The 16,044-nt window shown below is 39.7% G+C and overlaps 4 protein-coding genes across 10 annotated transcripts; 1 reads left to right on the top strand and 3 right to left on the bottom strand.

Moving 5' to 3' along the window:
* Nucleotides 1-506: 506 nt before the first annotated feature.
* On the bottom strand, nucleotides 507-4,788 carry usp18 (ubiquitin specific peptidase 18). Of its 4 annotated transcripts, XM_027011107.3 has the most exons (11): nucleotides 4,624-4,788; nucleotides 4,096-4,198; nucleotides 3,823-3,919; nucleotides 3,502-3,641; nucleotides 2,628-2,707; nucleotides 2,170-2,304; nucleotides 1,758-1,853; nucleotides 1,474-1,626; nucleotides 1,229-1,357; nucleotides 1,057-1,100; nucleotides 507-908 (listed from the first exon to the last, which is right to left on the bottom strand). In XM_027011107.3, the coding sequence occupies exons 2-11, from the start codon at nucleotides 4,139-4,141 to the stop codon at nucleotides 839-841; spliced, it is 990 nt and encodes a 329-aa protein (XP_026866908.2). In that variant the 5' UTR covers nucleotides 4,142-4,198; nucleotides 4,624-4,788; the 3' UTR covers nucleotides 507-838. The 4 variants fall into 4 exon arrangements, with proteins under 4 accessions (XP_026866908.2, XP_081568744.1, XP_081568746.1 ...); XM_081712618.1 differs by lacking the exon at nucleotides 4,096-4,198; XM_081712620.1 differs by lacking the exon at nucleotides 2,170-2,304.
* An 80-nt stretch (nucleotides 4,789-4,868) lies between these two features.
* Nucleotides 4,869-7,853, bottom strand: pex26 (peroxisomal biogenesis factor 26). 2 transcript variants are annotated; one of them, XM_027011108.2, is made up of 5 exons: nucleotides 7,462-7,849; nucleotides 6,831-6,977; nucleotides 6,013-6,335; nucleotides 5,662-5,808; nucleotides 4,869-5,391 (listed from the first exon to the last, which is right to left on the bottom strand). In XM_027011108.2, exons 1-5 carry the CDS (start codon nucleotides 7,647-7,649, stop codon nucleotides 5,294-5,296), a joined length of 903 nt encoding a protein of 300 aa, XP_026866909.2. In that variant the 5' UTR covers nucleotides 7,650-7,849; the 3' UTR covers nucleotides 4,869-5,293. The 2 variants fall into 2 exon arrangements, with proteins under 2 accessions (XP_026866909.2, XP_081568747.1); XM_081712621.1 differs by lacking the exon at nucleotides 6,831-6,977 and having other exon boundaries at nucleotides 7,462-7,853.
* A 188-nt stretch (nucleotides 7,854-8,041) lies between these two features.
* Nucleotides 8,042-10,099, bottom strand: rhno1 (RAD9-HUS1-RAD1 interacting nuclear orphan 1). Of its 2 annotated transcripts, none has more exons than XM_027011124.3 (3): nucleotides 9,988-10,099; nucleotides 9,628-9,844; nucleotides 8,042-9,292 (listed from the first exon to the last, which is right to left on the bottom strand). In XM_027011124.3, the coding sequence occupies exons 2-3, from the start codon at nucleotides 9,802-9,804 to the stop codon at nucleotides 8,540-8,542; spliced, it is 930 nt and encodes a 309-aa protein (XP_026866925.2). In that variant the 5' UTR covers nucleotides 9,805-9,844; nucleotides 9,988-10,099; the 3' UTR covers nucleotides 8,042-8,539. The 2 variants fall into 2 exon arrangements, with proteins under 2 accessions (XP_026866925.2, XP_026866924.2); XM_027011123.3 differs by having other exon boundaries at nucleotides 9,628-9,818; nucleotides 9,988-10,097.
* A 120-nt stretch (nucleotides 10,100-10,219) lies between these two features.
* Nucleotides 10,220-15,906, top strand: foxm1 (forkhead box M1). 2 transcript variants are annotated; one of them, XM_081712622.1, is made up of 10 exons: nucleotides 10,239-10,328; nucleotides 10,887-10,954; nucleotides 11,210-11,639; nucleotides 11,831-11,979; nucleotides 12,072-12,260; nucleotides 12,378-12,506; nucleotides 12,623-12,682; nucleotides 13,092-13,146; nucleotides 13,550-13,716; nucleotides 13,794-15,906. In XM_081712622.1, exons 3-10 carry the CDS (start codon nucleotides 11,243-11,245, stop codon nucleotides 14,589-14,591), a joined length of 1,944 nt encoding a protein of 647 aa, XP_081568748.1. In that variant the 5' UTR covers nucleotides 10,239-10,328; nucleotides 10,887-10,954; nucleotides 11,210-11,242; the 3' UTR covers nucleotides 14,592-15,906. The 2 variants fall into 2 exon arrangements, with proteins under 2 accessions (XP_026866928.3, XP_081568748.1); XM_027011127.3 differs by lacking the exon at nucleotides 10,887-10,954 and having other exon boundaries at nucleotides 10,220-10,328.
* Nucleotides 15,907-16,044: the final 138 nt, after the last annotated feature.

Below are 16,044 nucleotides of genomic sequence, written 5' to 3' on the forward strand. Positions count from 1 at the left end.
CACAACCTTTTTCTGAGGTCTTCAGGAAACTCTCTTTTTTCTGGCAATGATGTGCTTAGTTTAACAACCTGTGCGCTGCAAAGTTCACTCTAATATAAAGGCCTGAAGTAAGATTTTGATTGGACTTGGACAGCATAAATCATGAATGGTCATTAACTGAAGTACTCACAATGGTTATTGATGACTAATCCTAATTAAGCCGTCACCAAAGACATGAAAGATTCACTAAACCTTTGAAGTTTTCTTTAAACTACAATTTTCTTTAAACTACTACAACCCACTATTAAATCAGACTAAATATAGTTTGAAATTCAGAAACTCAGACAGGAAGCAATCACTGTATTACATGTAAATATGTACAAATATACTTGTAAATTATATTTGGTCTTAGGAACATCCCTCACCAGTGTCCAGCAGTCTGCCTACATAGAGAGTCTCCACTTTCCATGGTACCACTTTTCCATACTATATATAATATGTAATCTGGACCAAACAAACTACAGAAATTCTGAAAAATATTTTGGATTTAGTTTGCAAAAATATACAAAATCTTTTGTTAACCAGGGCTTACAATCACTGCATGACCAGTGACACCTTGTGGGTGGAAAAGTCAACATTAAAAAATGACAATTAATTAACAAAATGATCTTGAAAATAAATATTTGAACTGTCTGATTCATCTTGGCCTTTTCTGACAACAATAGTTAACAATTACCAGCGTGAAACAAAATTTCATCACATAGAAACTATATGCAAATAAAATGAATTGTTTCAATAATTAGTCTTTTTTTTCTCCTTAGCCTGACGAAAGAAGGGAGATTTTACAGGGACTCGAGCTTCATTCTGAGGAGGTCTGTACTATATCTGAACTGGCTCTCCTGTACAGAAGCATATATGCAGTATAAGATCTGAAACACAGCAAACCAACAAATGTAGCATGAACAGCAATCAAACAAACATAAAATTCAACAAAAATAACTGTGTCAAATGCAAGAAAAGTACTAATATAGTGACCACAATTGCCCCAATAGTTTTGAGTGAAATTTGCAAACATACCCCAAATGGCCTCTGTATGTTTGTTGAACTTCCTCCCAGCTGGCCTGAAATCAAGCAGACACAAGGATTCATGTGCAAAGTCCCAATTAGCTTTCAGAGCTGAGGATAAAGCTTCAGTACTCTAGCAGATAGATGAATACATTGCTGTCAGGTTCATTAGATTAAGACTCACTTCACGCACGCAGCTGTCATTCGTGTAATACCATTTCCCGTCCAAGGAACAGACATATGCTGTGTAGTGCCCGAACATTGCTTTCCCAGAATGAACTATGACTGCATACAGACTGTACCTATTCTCAGGCTAAGAACACACAGTTACCATTTAAAACAGAGCACAGCACAAAATCCATTTCATTTTATTTGACTTAATTTTACTCCTTGACACTAGATAAACAGAAATAATTTAACGAAACATACCATTTCTGGATGTTCTTTATGCAACACTTCAGCTATGTTGATGATTTTTGGGAAGCTGACTTCACAGTAAAGCTTTCTGGTATAGCCTTCAGAATTTCTGAATCTCTTCAGATGTATACACAGGATGGATGGCAGTGAAACAAGCTTAAACATCTGTGTAAGAAATGGTTATGAATTTATTTGCTTCTAATTATATAAAGTTAGACTGAATGTTGTCTATTTCCAACAATTCTGTTAGACTTGATATGTAAAATGTGACCTTAAGACATCTGAAACCTATTCACCTGAGATGATTGTGTCTTTTCACCACACCTCTCACAGTAGAACAATTCACCGTCTTCTAATTTCTGGCACTCAAAGAAAGAGCGAATGCAGTCTTCCTGGGAAACAAAATAGCACTATACTTATAACTGTGATCTTCATGTAGCCTACTCTTGAGTAGTAAAATAAAGGCAGCAGGTCTCTACTGGTAACTCTGCTGTTGGTGTAACTAAAAAAGTACTCCATTAAAATTAGATGAAAAGCAAGGAGGCATTTTTTCTTCCATTGATACCACTGAATTATTGAGGAGTCCTAATGTCATATTATTATTGTGACCAGGGTCCACAATAACATAACCATTTTGAACTCAGTTATCAGTATTGTAGTTCATGTCTATGCTGATAAATCATGCTTAGGCAACGTAAGTTTCCTTACTAAGGTGTTCGTATCCTCACGGACATGCAGCGGAAGGCTCAAAAAGTAGGTGGGGACATGATGTGTGTATGTGCACTCTGAACACAGAATGTGACCCTCCACTTTGATCTTGAAAAGATTTTTGATCTCTGTAGCCTGGAAATAAGAAAAATCCACTTCATGGCAAACCACTGACTACACTGTTTTAACATAATCAGAAATTGCCATTAACTTTCTACATGGTTAAATGGTTCTCCCAGAGGCTGTCAATCCAGTTTTCAGTGACATGCAGCTAGACAAGGTTTTTATTTTGATTACTTTCCCCAAATACATTAGCCACTTAACCAGGTCTGCTGCCCGCAGTTACCTGGTTCAGGTGTATGAGGAGCTGAAACAGAACAAAAACCTGGACTGGTTGGGTCCCCTGAGAACTGGACAGAGAACTGGGTACAAAGCAGAAAATTATTTTCTCAACCTACCAGGTCTTGGTCAGACATCTGCTTCTCAATGAGGTTGAGAATAGAGTGGAACACTTCGTCAGCATCATGCGCAGTGTACCCTACAGTACAAATATGTCATTATTTGAAAATCCATAAGCCACAATGTAGCTTCCCTGTTATCATTTCTTAAGATCACTGTTTGTGGACTAATACTTCCACATGGCATAATTTATTGTATGATTTCTAAAATTAAGCATTAAAGTACTGTGAATACTGAATAAAGTACATTTTTCTAAGTTGTAATACTAGACTATTCCCCCAAATATTTCCATAAAACATTCTTTACCAGCAAATATTAAGCAATATACAACAACAATTTAAGTCTTAAAAGTGAGTTACTGGCTGTTGCTTAGTGTTTAAAACTTTGTTGGGAGTTTGAAGTTCAAAATTACTCATGAATGCTCCCCTTCCCACTGTTCACGTGGTAAGGCCCACCGTGTGCAGTGGGAGTTCACTGTCCTATTTGTAACCACGCCTTCCTTGTTAACACACACCTGCACATGGTTTATTGTCGTAATGATTGTATTTAAACCATTGTGGGAGTGTGCCTCTTTATCGGTCCTTGTTCTTGAGCGTGTTTCCGTGCACATTACATTTGTGAGCTATGTTCTACATTGCCCGTGTTCACTTTGACTGTTTCATGAGAGTGCCTCTGTGTTAGTTATTCGTCTTTGTGTCAATAAACGTCCTTCTCCTTGCCCTGTGGCATCTGGGCCGTTACGTTATTTCTAACTAAAGGCAACTTGTCCATAGGAACCTATGGTATAATCCTCAATCTTCAGGACATTATTCAACTGACGATGGTAATAATATTGGTTTTACAACTGTTAAAATATGCAAATATTGTGCATACAGCAAATTTGGTAATGGTGAAGGCAATCAAGGAAGCGTCGATGAGGAGCAGGCTCTAGCTGTTCTCTCATGGCACACAGCGCCTTCTTAAGCTGCAGGGGAACATTGAGTTTTTCTTCAAGCCTACCAGAAGGCTGCCATCTAAAAACAAATAATGACATGCTCTGAACAGCCACTTCTGTAGAACATTTATGGTGGTATTATCTTATAATTCAACATTAAAATATATTAAGATTCAGCAACCAGGTATTGTCGTAAGAGAACAGTTCCTCATAATGACCAAATTTAGATTTAGAAGGAGGATCTGGAATACATTCTTTACCTCTTCAACAACTCAAGCAATTCTGTAGTGGCTGAGAATGACTGAAGAACAGCATTTACACAGCAAGACAGTCCAAAGTTTAAAAGCCCCCTAATGCCTGTAAATTAAAACAAATATTGCTTAACTATATTTCTACTTTTAATATGAATGACTGTGGTTAGCATACATCTTGCTGAAAACACTAAGCATCTTTCCACTCACCCCCAACCCCTAATTTTATATCTACAAATTACTTTGTGATCCTTGTAGCACACGTAGGACACGTTAACTTACCTAAGACTCTTCTGTCCATACTATACCTAGACATTTCCAATCCCATCCAATAATTACAGCCCACAAGTAGTTACCAGTATAGGTGAAGATTATTTGATGGCACCTAAATATCGGAGTGAGTAGAACATTGTTACTCATAATTCATAAACTAGATGGGAAAAATAAGATATATTTTTAGCAAACATCCATGTTAATAAAACTGCTTTTAAATGACCTGACCAGTCTCAACCAAACATGTGCATCAAAACAATTCACAGATTTGACATTTATGAGAAGGCTGACCTTTAAAAACTAGTTGAGCAAAGCCATAGGACTAATCTATTTGTGAATTAAAGACACTAAGACTATTTATTTTACAGCCAAAAGAAGATTCAAACTCTCTCCCATCTCTTTAACATATCTGAAATTACACAAAACAAATACCCGTTTCGCCATTTTGTATATTCCCGATTTTTAGCATTTTAGTATAAAACAGCGACACAGGTAACCGCGAACAAAACTGTTTCATTAGAGAATTTAAAATCTGACCTGTGTAGATGTTCCACCTGTCGGCAAATAAACACATCTAATGAAACAAATCTTATCGTTTGTATGGTGACGAAAACATTTAACTTTCACTTTCATTTCATTCTTTGGTTTCTCTTCGAGTGACGCAACACTAGAATTCATTCACACGGCGAGTCCTATCGCGTTCAAGTGGCTTTTAACCAAACTACGAAAGTGCTTTTCACGTGGCACAGCTCCGGTTTTTGGTCGATTTCAGAATAAAAGCCTTTAACAGTTTATGATTACTTTATTGCACTACCAAAAAAAGAAACATACATACACATATATTACATAAATTATTAATAATAGCCCATGCATTTTAATGATGTGCTTCGATTTAATTTAGTTACAAGAGATGTTATACAGAGAAAAAAATCAAAATGTTTAAACATTTAATCTCCCAGGAACAGATTTCCACTGACTCCAGAGAATATTAAGAACAACATGATAGTTACATTTTTCTCCTGCAGCAAACATAAGCAGACACTTCTGACATGAAAAGTCATTAACAACATGCAATCTGACAACTTATCAGCAGTTTTTATATGTAAGCACTCTAAAGCAAACACATAGCTGTGTTGACAACACTCACATACAGTGTTTAGTCTGCATTGCATCATTCTGTTTCTTTAAGTGCTTGTGTGCAAAACCCCTAGGAAAACACCCTGTAGTATGGTCCAAACATGGCATTCCGCATCTGTTGGAAGAGTCCATACAGCCGGAGGATCCAGGGGTAAGCAAAGGGCAAAGCTGTGGATTAAGGACTTGTTTTAGAAAATACATTTATAGACCCAAGACAAAGTGAAGTCTGCTGCTTGTCCTCATCTCCGTCATCACAGCACAATTTAAGACAGTCAAAGTCTTAAGTCTCAAAATCTACAGAAGAATAGCTAAATTATGAAGGTAGTAGGACTTTTGGCATAATGTTCATAACAACATTACACACTTATCCACTCTGTCTGTCTACGTATCTGTCATAGAACCTATGAGCCCAATTAAGGAATTATGAAGTCTCCATACCTGGGTCCATGCGTACGAGTATCAGGTACAGCAGGAACAGGAGCATAACAACTCTGCGCAGAGAATGGGAGCTGACAATGATGCTGGCCATGGACAGGCCCCTGTACAACAACTTCATAATAGCATTCAACCGCCGCGCCAATGAACCTGAAGGTTACAACAGTAAATAGACACCAACTTTATAGGCATCCTAAAAGAGCACTAACAGTGTATTAATCTATTGAGTTGCAGAGTGAGTAAATTAGCAGAAGATACAATACAATATACTGCAATGTAAAGAGCTTCATGCGTAAATCTTTATTTTACTCCAAATGACAGAAAATGACATGTACATCAATCACCAGAACATACCTTGAGGCTTAAAAACCATCTCTGCCTCCACAGGGTCAGGTTGAGTGTTAGGATGTGAAAGAGGTTCCGCTTTGGCACCATGACTCTTCATTATGGTCAACGCGGTTTGTCTCTGGTCTTCGGTAAAAGCAACCTGTCCTACCTCATCCTCCAGCAGCTCCTCAGCCTCAGCAGTTTGGTCCAGTGGCAGCAGAACATGCAGGATGTAGAGCTCTGCCACACTGCTGAACCCTGACTGGCTCATGTTACTAAAACAGCGGAGCCACGAGCGGACTGACTCCTGCATGGCTGACTGCTCCGCAACTTTGGTGTAAAGGAGAATGCTGTGATGGTAGATGGTAAATAATTACAGGTGTTTGCATTTTGATGTTAGTTAAGACAACTAGACAAAATATAATGAAGATGATCCATCCCATACAGCAAAATGCTTACTTTTTTACCCCCTCCTTCTTACCTATAATCCAAAAACATCTGATCAATGTGATTTACTTATTTGTTAGTGAAATTCAGTTGACCAAATTAGACCAGAATTTGTAGGTGCTTTAGCCAAAAGCTATGATGACTAATGAGCCTTTTACTGCTCATGATCATATTAACTAATGACTGACAACAAACAGGTCCACAGGTTACTCATATTTGGAGACAGGGTTACAGCCTTTATTGCACTCTACTGTGGTGATTTCACAACACAGTGCTACTGCAGCCTGTGATGGAAGTTTTACTTAATGAGATTGTGATTACCCAAGTTGCTCAAACATTACTGAGTAGACAACAACGCAAACAAATAAAAGTCACAATGTGTCAGGTACACAATTTACCACAGCTGCATAATCTTGGCAGGAATTTTCTCAGTTTCACCATAGTGTTGCAAGACCCAAGGGAAGACATCCTGCCACTGGTTCAGTTCAGCCAAAGCTTGAATTCCAACTATACAAAGCGCTTCTTTCAAATCTCCATATCTGGAACTATGATAATAAATAGATTTAGGTGAAGTTACATTACTATTACTACTTAGAAATTTGTTTGTATTTTTTAAAATATGATCTTAAATGATACAATCTGTAGATCATCTCTTCAATTGTATTATTTTGTAATCTGCAGACTACTTTCAATGACAGGGCTAAGCTTCTATTGATCAATGCTGTCTGAACTTGAGCACGGTCTTGGGAACATTAGTTAAGTTATAGCAAGTTACGGACTTAGATGGTGTTTCAGTCTTGATGGTGACCATGAAGGACTACCCAGAATACCAGCAATGTAGCTAACGTTATACAAGTTTGAATTCTATCTTAACTCTAAGTTATAAGCATATTCTGTAGGAAATTAAGAATATAATAACTAATTAACATATAGTTGTGGGAGGCTTTGACCATATTTACAGCATGTACTACCTACAAACCCCTTGCTAAATCCTGACCAATGTGGGGTATACTCACTCAGTTTACCCACCATGTTTCGTCTTGCGCGTCAGAAGCAGCTAAACTGTCCAATCCCTTCTCACACGTGTCAAACGCGGAGTGGAAATCTTTTCTGATCATTAAATGCTCGATGGCAGTGTCCACCAGCCCTTGACGATGCATAACAGAACATGTTGGAGGACTGCAGAGACGAACGGAAGCCAAGGAGCCGCTCCGCATAGCACTTTGAGGTTTTTTTTTTTTTTTTTTTTTTCAGTTGTTTTGTTGGTTTATGTAACTAGTACCAAACGCTTTATATAGACTTCGCCGTTACTTTGTAAGTGCAGCAGGCGAAGGAATAACCAGAAAAGACACAAAAGACCATTTTACAAAATAAAGGCTGTAATAATAAAGCTTTTCTAGTTTCAAGCAAACCCACCAGGTACTTGTTTATATATAGCCCTACTCGCTCCCCAACACTTCCGGTACAAAGAATTGTGGGAAAACGCCCAACAAGTTAAAACACCTTAATCACGACGTGATTAAGTCACAGATTGATTTATAAGACACGTAGATATTAGAGGGTCGGTGTCTTAAGTACGTTATACGATTCTGTAACCATGTAAATCTAAAAAAAAAAAAAAAAGTTTCACCCAAACATTGATCTTCCTAATTTTAGCAAGTTTAAGTCCAATTATTGAAGCTATTAATAATAGCCTATCAAGAATTGCTAAATGGCCACAAGTTTGCAGATAGAAAACGATGGTAAACACAAACACACTCTATATATATTAGAGCGAGAGAGAGAGTGTACACTGTGGTATTTGAGAGTTTTGTAGGATTATTTCTATAATGCCTCTGTTCTAAAATTACCAGTAAAATTTACAGTGGGTATTACTTGAGGCTTGTATTCTACATTGGCAACAGAGGGCACAGTGAAGAGAAAAGTCTTTTGCTTTGTAGGATCACAACATTTTCTTTCCATCAGGTTATTTCTGTTACTTTCATAGTTCAACAGCCATGAAAAACATTCAAATGATTTTTTATATTTTGCACAAATCAACTCTTTGTTTCAAAAAACAAATGTACCTACATGGCCCATTATATACAGAAACATTAAAACCCAGTTTTCATTTTTTTTCAATCAATGACCACTGATTGCTGATAACTGCCTCACTGACAAGGAGTTGACCTCGATCTCTGAGTAATTTCATCAGGGTTTTCCTCCGTCTCCATGTCACCTTTATCCCATAGTCTCTCTCCGGTGTGTCTTTCACTAATATGCCCAAGTCTTGACTTCTTGGAGGAGTTTCTGGTGGATTTATGGAAAAAAGCAGGTGGACAATGGGTGATGAAGGAGAGCATTCACCATGTGGCATTTCTGGAGTCTCTACTTGATGAGGATTTAAAGATGTGTAGCTCTCTTTTGATGCAGGGGTGTGAACAATCCCTGAAGTCCTCGGTTTCCCAACTGTGAAACTAACTGGGGTTTTCAAAACTTCTGAGGACCCAAAGGGGGTTACTGTAGCTCCTGATGCTCCAAGGTTCTCTCCCCATCTGCTAAAGGAAGGTGTCCGTACTGAAGTCTTCACGGGCACCTTTACCTGCCGGTCTGAAAAAAATGTTTTGGCATGGTCGCCTTGAGTAGGTCTTATTTCTGGACTACATGAGGCAGTCCTTTGTTTGGGTAGGGTCTTGTGACATCTCTGTGGAACTGAAACACTTGCTTCAAATGACAAAGCAGGGTATTTGCAGAATGTTGCTTTTTTAATTGCTGGCAAAGTCATAAGCGAAGCTGTGTTTGTGGACAGCAGATTCTTCTTCCTCCCTTTTCCACCTTTTATGACGGCTGTGGCATCAAGCACTTCAAACTGGGGAGACACCTGCAGTGGACAAAAGCACATTTTCTTTACAAATTTGTCTTTTATAAAAGCATTTTTGTTTACATAATAATTCTCTTATATTTTTATTAATGTGCCACCTAGGTATTTAAATATGCAGAGAACAATTCAACTACAGACATCATGTTACTGATTATTAGTTTATACATATAGGGCCCTATGAATTTTAGGAGACAAACATACATTCTAACCATTGTTTTGGTGCTTTGCAAAACTGTCACTGTTGTTCTTAATATAAAGTATAAAGCAGACTTTAAGCTTGACTCAAATAAACCCAGGCCCCTTTATAAAATGTTATCATTCAACTATATAATTACCCAGGAAGAAACCGCGATGGCTGGCCGTGGTTGTTCTGATACAAAAGACCTCGGATTAATCGCACTTCGTAACTGTGGTCCATAGTCGTGTCTTGGTCCATTTCTGGGTTGCTCCACAAAAAGCAGCTGAGATTTTTGCGGATTTAGCAAACTCCTTTTACGGGAACTGCGAGGCATCAAATGTCATAACCCTGTTTCCAGAAGGGTGAAAAAAAATCTAGGCGAGTTTTAAAAGTTACTTAGTCAAAGCACACAATAAAAGATACACAGTTATAGCTAGCATAATATTTAAACTATTGGCTTTTATTTTAGTGCAAGCATGTGTGACTGTCACACATTAAATATGAGCTCGTTTCTTACCCATTATGTTCCTTAGACCCAAAAGACGATCTTCTAAAGCGTGTAGATCTAGTTCCTATTTGTATTTCTTTGCGCAAAGCAAGGTAATTTACTTCACTTCCCGAGATGTACTTCCGCATGTACTCTCATTGGTTTCTCACATGGCCTTGACCGCCGTCGTGTGAAATCTATTGGTGAGACAATGATCACGTGACTGAAATCGGTAGGACTGCGCCAAAATTCAAATTTGTCTGCCTGCCTTACTTAAGAAACGAAGCTGTCTTTTAGCCATCGCTCTAATCCAAATTTTAGAACGGCAAGATAAGGATATATGATAAACCGAGAACTGAAATAATATGAAGGTTTGCGTGTTTTGACATTGTTTGGAATTATTAATAAGTGGTCTGGTTGTCATTGCAAACGTGTTGCTAGTGTTAACCTAGATAGCTAGTTAGCTAATCGTTTGTCCTGAATACTGGTTACTAGCTAGCGCCCTTTGTGTTTCAGCTACAACCACATAGCTAGCGAGGCAGCAAGAGTGACAAATTTATATAAGTGGAGTTACAAGGAAATGTCTTCCACTCTGTTTACTTAAACGTCTGTTTTCATTTTACATAAACTGGATCAATAGGTGTATACTTTTAATAAGCTAACGATAGCAGATAGTGTATTGGATGAATAAATGTTTGCTGGTGAATTTTTACTGAGCAAGCTAGAGGTTGCTTAGCTAGCAGTTTGATAGTTAACCCAAAACATTCATAACGAGCTAGTATGCGTGCAAATCAGCTAACTAGCTAATGGCATTGCACTGTAATCGGATCAAGGAGGTCGGTTTTAACGGTATTATATTCTAGAAGAAAGTACGTCACACGAGTAGATGATATTCAAAAAATAGTTTGAAATTTTCTTAACATATCTAGGTTATCTTTTCATCGACGGGGAACTTGGGTACCTGAATCGGTCAGCAACGTATGCTAAATAACCTAAGGTATTTACCTAGCTAGCTAGTTATTTTACCCTAAGGGGTAAACTGGTACCATGCATTTGGGTTTCATATCAGCCCAGCTAGCTACCAAGCGAAAATCGATTAAAAGATTCAGACGCCCTGGTTAGCTAGCTGGATTTATACCCATCTCTAGACTGGATAGCTGTGTTGGCATTTATTCTAGCTCGTTACATATTTGTTATACATATTTCTTTTTCAAAGATGGATATTAAATGTGTTTTTCTTTTATTCACACAGTCAGCCACAACAACGTGAACACCTTGATACAGAATGAGGGAGAGTCCAAGGAGACCTATAATCCTCAAGAGGAGGAAATTGCCATTTCAGAGTAATGAGGGTGATGGAACACGGACCAAAGCCGCCCCGGCACAGACAGGCCAGGCCTTTCCGGATGGCATTCGTATCATGGACCATCCCACTATGCCTGATACACAAGTGGTGGTCATACCAAAGACTGCAGATCTTCAGAGTGTAATTTCTGCATTGACTGCCAAAGGGAAAGAATGTGGCCTACAGGGGCCAAACAAGTTCATCTTGCTGAGTGGCAGCAATAGTCTGGAGGATGGAGTTGATACTCTCTGCAGTGCCTCCTTGGAGGCTGAACCTGAGAGATATGTAACTATGGACAGTATGATGGATTCCACGCAATTGACACCAACAAAATCAGGCATGTATTGATAACTGTTTAAATGCTCAGCTATGCATTACATTTTTGATTTATACATTTAGATTTGCTAATTTCTCTTGCTTCCATTCTGAGGTTTGCACTGACTGATCATGCATTATTTGAATAAATGCATTGACTTTATAAATATTACCATTGTCACACATGTAAAAACAGTTGTCTCATTTTGTCAGTGAAAAAAGAAGCAGATTGCAGTCCATTAAATGACAGCCTGACAAACATGCAGTGGTTGGGGAAAATGAGCACAGATGTCTTTGGCCCTGAGCCAGCAACAGGAAAGTCCAATAAGGAAAATCAGGGTGGCTCTGCACAGCTTCAGGATGTATGTATCATTTTATGGTGTAGATTGACTAGATCAACGCAAATTTGTTTTCTGTTCATTATCTTGAATATGCCCATTGCCTTCTCTTTTAGCTGACACATGCAGAAAATGAGGGTGCAACAAAAGGTCCACTATCGGAAAGACCACCTTATTCCTACATGGCCATGATCCAGTTTGCGATCAACAGCAAGAAAAATAGGAGGATGACTCTGAAGGAGATCTATAACTGGATAGAGGACCATTTCCCCTACTTTCGAAATGTGGCCAAACCAGGTTGGAAGGTAATACAGACTCAGTAACAACCAGAACACTGTTCATTCATCACAATGACTGACAATTTGATTGATTATTAAATTCAGATAAATAGTTTTACTCTACCTGCATTTTTATCTCATTAGAATTCCATTCGCCACAACCTCTCCCTGCATGATATGTTTGTCCGGGAGACGACAGCAGATGGCAAGATCTCTCACTGGACCATTCGACCAGAGGCAAATCGTTGTCTTACTTTAGAGCAAGTTTATAAAGTAAGCATGTAGATAGATGTCCTTTTAAACACCCAGATTACACACAATCACAAACATTTATAATTGTTGTAAATTTGACTTTTCTTGCCTTAATCCCCCCTCCCCCTTCCCCACAGCCTGTGGTTGACCCAGGGGCCCTCCCTTACCCTCAGGCCATGCAGGTCTGTTACCAACAAGTAAGAACTTTTTATAACATCAGTCTGTCCACATTTTGTCTCACTGCAGTCAGACAGGGAGGCCATATCACCTGTCCATCACCATCTCCGAGATTGTACTGTTTTTATTTCAGGAGTGCTCAAGAGGTTCAGGCTAAGAGCAGGAAGTGTGTTGATCCCTACACCAGTGTTTGGCAACCCAGTCTTTGTGACCCAAAAGATAATCCACGTTTTTGCTTGGTCGTATCTCCCAACACACTTTAACTAAGCCATGGTTAAGTACGCTGAATGATTAGTACAGGTGTACTAGGAGCAGGGTTGGAGCAAAGATGCGGATCATCTGGGAAGAAATGGGTTGCCTGTGGCTCTTGTTTTATAAAGGGGGGAAAATGTGTGGCATAAAGAGTCTGAAAAGGTTTTGTCTCTACAGCATCAGAAGCGAGGTCAACTCGATCTGAAGAAACCTGCACTAGCTGGAAGCTCAGGTGGGTACAGAGATCTATTATCATTCTCTATGCATGACAAGCTTGTGCCTGTGCCATCTGTTTAAGGTGGTAGCTGTATAGATGGCATTTTTGGAGAATACCTGGATGCTTTTAAGATTTTAAGATTCCATTCTGAAGTATAAGTACACCTGACTTTTAAGATAAGCTTAAGCCATTTTAGAGATTCACTGATCTTTAAATTAATGTCTGCTAGAAAACTTCCATGGGGTCTTCTGTGACTTAAGAAGTGTAGAAGATGATCTTTGTGTTTACAGTAAAGGCCATCGTACACAGTAATTAAATGGCACAATAATATACTTAGTAGCATGTGAAAACATAAGAATACAATATGGGCACTGTGTTTTAGACGAGGCTTTTCTGATAACACTTCTGTGGTCTGCAGAGAGAAAGATGAAGCCTCTACTGCCCCGTACAGACTCCTACCTGGTGCCCATCCAGCTTCCGCTGGCCCCTTCACTCTTCTTGCCTTCCTCCACTCCTCTGCAGAGCTCCAGCTCTTCCATTCCCTCCAACAGCGGGTGTGGAAAGCAGGTCCGCATAGCGCCCAAGGTAAAGGCTTCTCATATGGTGACTGTATGTAAGAGCCAGAAAGGATCTGTTTGCTATGTGGACTGTTTTGTTTTAAGGTTTTCCAGAGGGATTTTAGTTTGGCGCCGGTGCGCACACAGCCCTCAGAGGAGCCCGTGTGCGTTCCCCATAGCAGCGACGCCTCCAGGGCTCCGCCGCCTGCTGTCCGACAAAGGGAGACCAGCAGCTCTCGCCGAAAGCAGCGCCTTGTCCTGCCCTCCAGGGAAGAGCCCGTACTGCTTTTCTCTCACAGCACTTTCATTGACTCGGGCATGGCCTCTGAGACCTCCACTTTCCACGACACGCGGGAGGAGGAGGAGGAGGAGGAGGAGGAGCCCCACCCTGAACCGCAGCCCAACAGCCCCATGCAGGGTTACATCTTCAAAACTCCCATCAAGAGAAACCACCCGGCCTCCTCCACACCCAGCAAGCCGCCTGTGGCGCTGGAGCCCTGGAAGATCACCCCACTGGGTAAAGGCAGCCGCAGGGTGTTGGACGTCAGCCCCATCCATACACCCGGTGGGCCACTGCTCACCCCGCAATGCTCCGAAAACACCTCCTTCAGCCTGAGCAGCACACCCTTCAAGGAGCTCCCACTCTTCAGCTCCCCCCGAGAGCTGCTCACCTCCAGCTGGCCCTCTCCACTGCACACCTCGCCCACCTGCTCTCGAGAGCTCCAAGTGGGGGCCCCCGCTGCCAGTGGCGCTAACAGGTCTCTCACGGAGGGCCTGGTGCTGGACACCATGAATGACAGTCTCAGTAAAATCCTGGTGGACATCAGCTTCTCCTGTCTGGAGGAGGAGGACCTAGGCATGACCAATATCAGCTGGTCTCAGCTCATTCCCGAGCTGAAATAAACCCGCAATAGCCACCACAGCACATCTTTTACCTAAGCTGCTCTGCACTCTGTCTTCCACTGCCTTGTTATTTTCTACTTTTATGTGTTTTATAAATGTGAATATTTTTCCCCTCTGCTTTGTGATTACCCACAGTCCTTGTCTGTCCTCCTGTGTCTGGCTTCATATCCCACATTACACTCCATTTCAAAGTGGGAACAGGAGTGGTCAGTGAGTAAAACTGTTGAAGGAATGTACTTAGAATTATTTTGCACAGTGTGTGTGTGTGTGTGTGTGTGTGTGTGTGTGTGTTTAGCAGTTTTTAGAAAAACTTGTACATGGACACATGGATTTACCAGAACCCCTGGTCTGACACTACTAAACAAAGATTTTACAATATGATGCATCAGTAGGAGTGGACCTATAATTCAAGCTGACTTCAAGCATATCTCTGGTGAAAGTGCAGCAAAATTAAGTCATCTGTAAACAAATCTTTAGCTCAGAATTTAGCGTTCTTTCTCTTATTGGGATACTTGGCTTAAGAGTATTATCTTGCCCTTTAGTGAAACATGCTGATAAGGATTTTTAATGGTGCATAAATGTATACATCCCTAAGGGTCAGACTAAAATCTGTTTAATGATGGTTCTATCGAGACAAATCAGTAAAATGAAAAAGTATATAGTAGGAAGTAAGCCTGCACTGGTATTTGAGGGGGAAAAACATTTTAAATGACTGTTTTGTCTATGCACACAGTGATGGCTTAAAATCTACACTAATTTACACTGCATTACTAAGTAGAATTGTGATTTACAGGCTTTTTTGTATATTAAATTATACACACTTTTTCCCCCCTCTTGACCATACTTTTTTTAAATTGTCCCTGTTAGAAATCTAAAATGAGTGGTTATACAGTATGCAGGATCCTCTGACATTTTGGTTTTTATATGTTCAGAGTTTGTTGCCCATCCATTCAGTGTATTTTTATTTACATTCAGACAAGAACATTTCATGTCACCTGCATCATAGTGTTTGTATATTTCACTGAGGGACATTTAAGAGGAAAACGAGACATCTGCTCTTTTTTTTTTTTTTTAGGTTTTAAGAGGATTCTGAAATGCAAAAACATGTCCTAGTTGTTCTTGAGTATCTTAAGTAACGTTCCTTGGGAGTTTAGAAGGAATCATGATATTCTGAGGTACTAATCTTAACATCAGACAGTTAATTGATTTGTGTAGCTAGCCAACATTGCCTTTCAATACCAAACACAATGAGGTAATAACTACCAGCTTGAGTAACCTGGCCCTATATGTACAATGTTTAATAGTTTGATTACTTAGGGTGCAAGTTTTTTGGTTTGTTTTTGATGCTTTTCTGTCAAAGCTTGCGCGTCCTCCCCTGCCTACACACACACACACACACACACTCTTTTTACCTCTGAAAAGGGGTATTTTGAGATCTGAATAAAGAGTATTC

The sequence above is a fragment of the Electrophorus electricus genome, chromosome 4 (genome assembly GCF_041902795.1).
Source record: "Electrophorus electricus isolate QZ-2024a chromosome 4, ASM4190279v1, whole genome shotgun sequence".
Taxonomy (NCBI): Eukaryota; Metazoa; Chordata; class Actinopteri; order Gymnotiformes; family Gymnotidae; genus Electrophorus; species Electrophorus electricus.

Bases quoted from the DNA above. Each gene is read 5' to 3' on its own strand.
- usp18 (XM_027011107.3), bottom strand. From the start codon at position 4,141: ATGGGATTGGAAATGTCTAGGTATAGTATGGACAGAAGAGTCTTAG. The intron at 3,920-4,095 runs GTAAGTTAACGT...TTTAATTTACAG, and splicing joins TATGGACAGAAGAGTCTTAG to GCATTAGGGGGCTTTTAAAC. The intron at 3,642-3,822 runs GTAAAGAATGTA...ATTTGTTTTTAG, and splicing joins TTGCTTGAGTTGTTGAAGAG to ATGGCAGCCTTCTGGTAGGC.
- pex26 (XM_027011108.2), bottom strand. From the start codon at position 7,649: ATGCGGAGCGGCTCCTTGGCTTCCGTTCGTCTCTGCAGTCCTCCAACA. The intron at 6,978-7,461 runs GTGGGTAAACTG...TTATTATCATAG, and splicing joins GACGCGCAAGACGAAACATG to TTCCAGATATGGAGATTTGA. The intron at 6,336-6,830 runs GTAAATTGTGTA...CTACCATCACAG, and splicing joins GCCAAGATTATGCAGCTGTG to CATTCTCCTTTACACCAAAG.
- rhno1 (XM_027011124.3), bottom strand. From the start codon at position 9,804: ATGCCTCGCAGTTCCCGTAAAAGGAGTTTGCTAAATCCGCAAAAATCT. The intron at 9,293-9,627 runs GTAATTATATAG...TGTCCACTGCAG, and splicing joins CCATCGCGGTTTCTTCCTGG to GTGTCTCCCCAGTTTGAAGT.
- foxm1 (XM_027011127.3), top strand. From the start codon at position 11,243: ATGAGGGAGAGTCCAAGGAGACCTATAATCCTCAAGAGGAGGAAATTG. The intron at 12,507-12,622 runs GTAAGCATGTAG...CCTTCCCCACAG, and splicing joins CTTTAGAGCAAGTTTATAAA to CCTGTGGTTGACCCAGGGGC. The intron at 13,147-13,549 runs GTGGGTACAGAG...TGTGGTCTGCAG, and splicing joins TGCACTAGCTGGAAGCTCAG to AGAGAAAGATGAAGCCTCTA.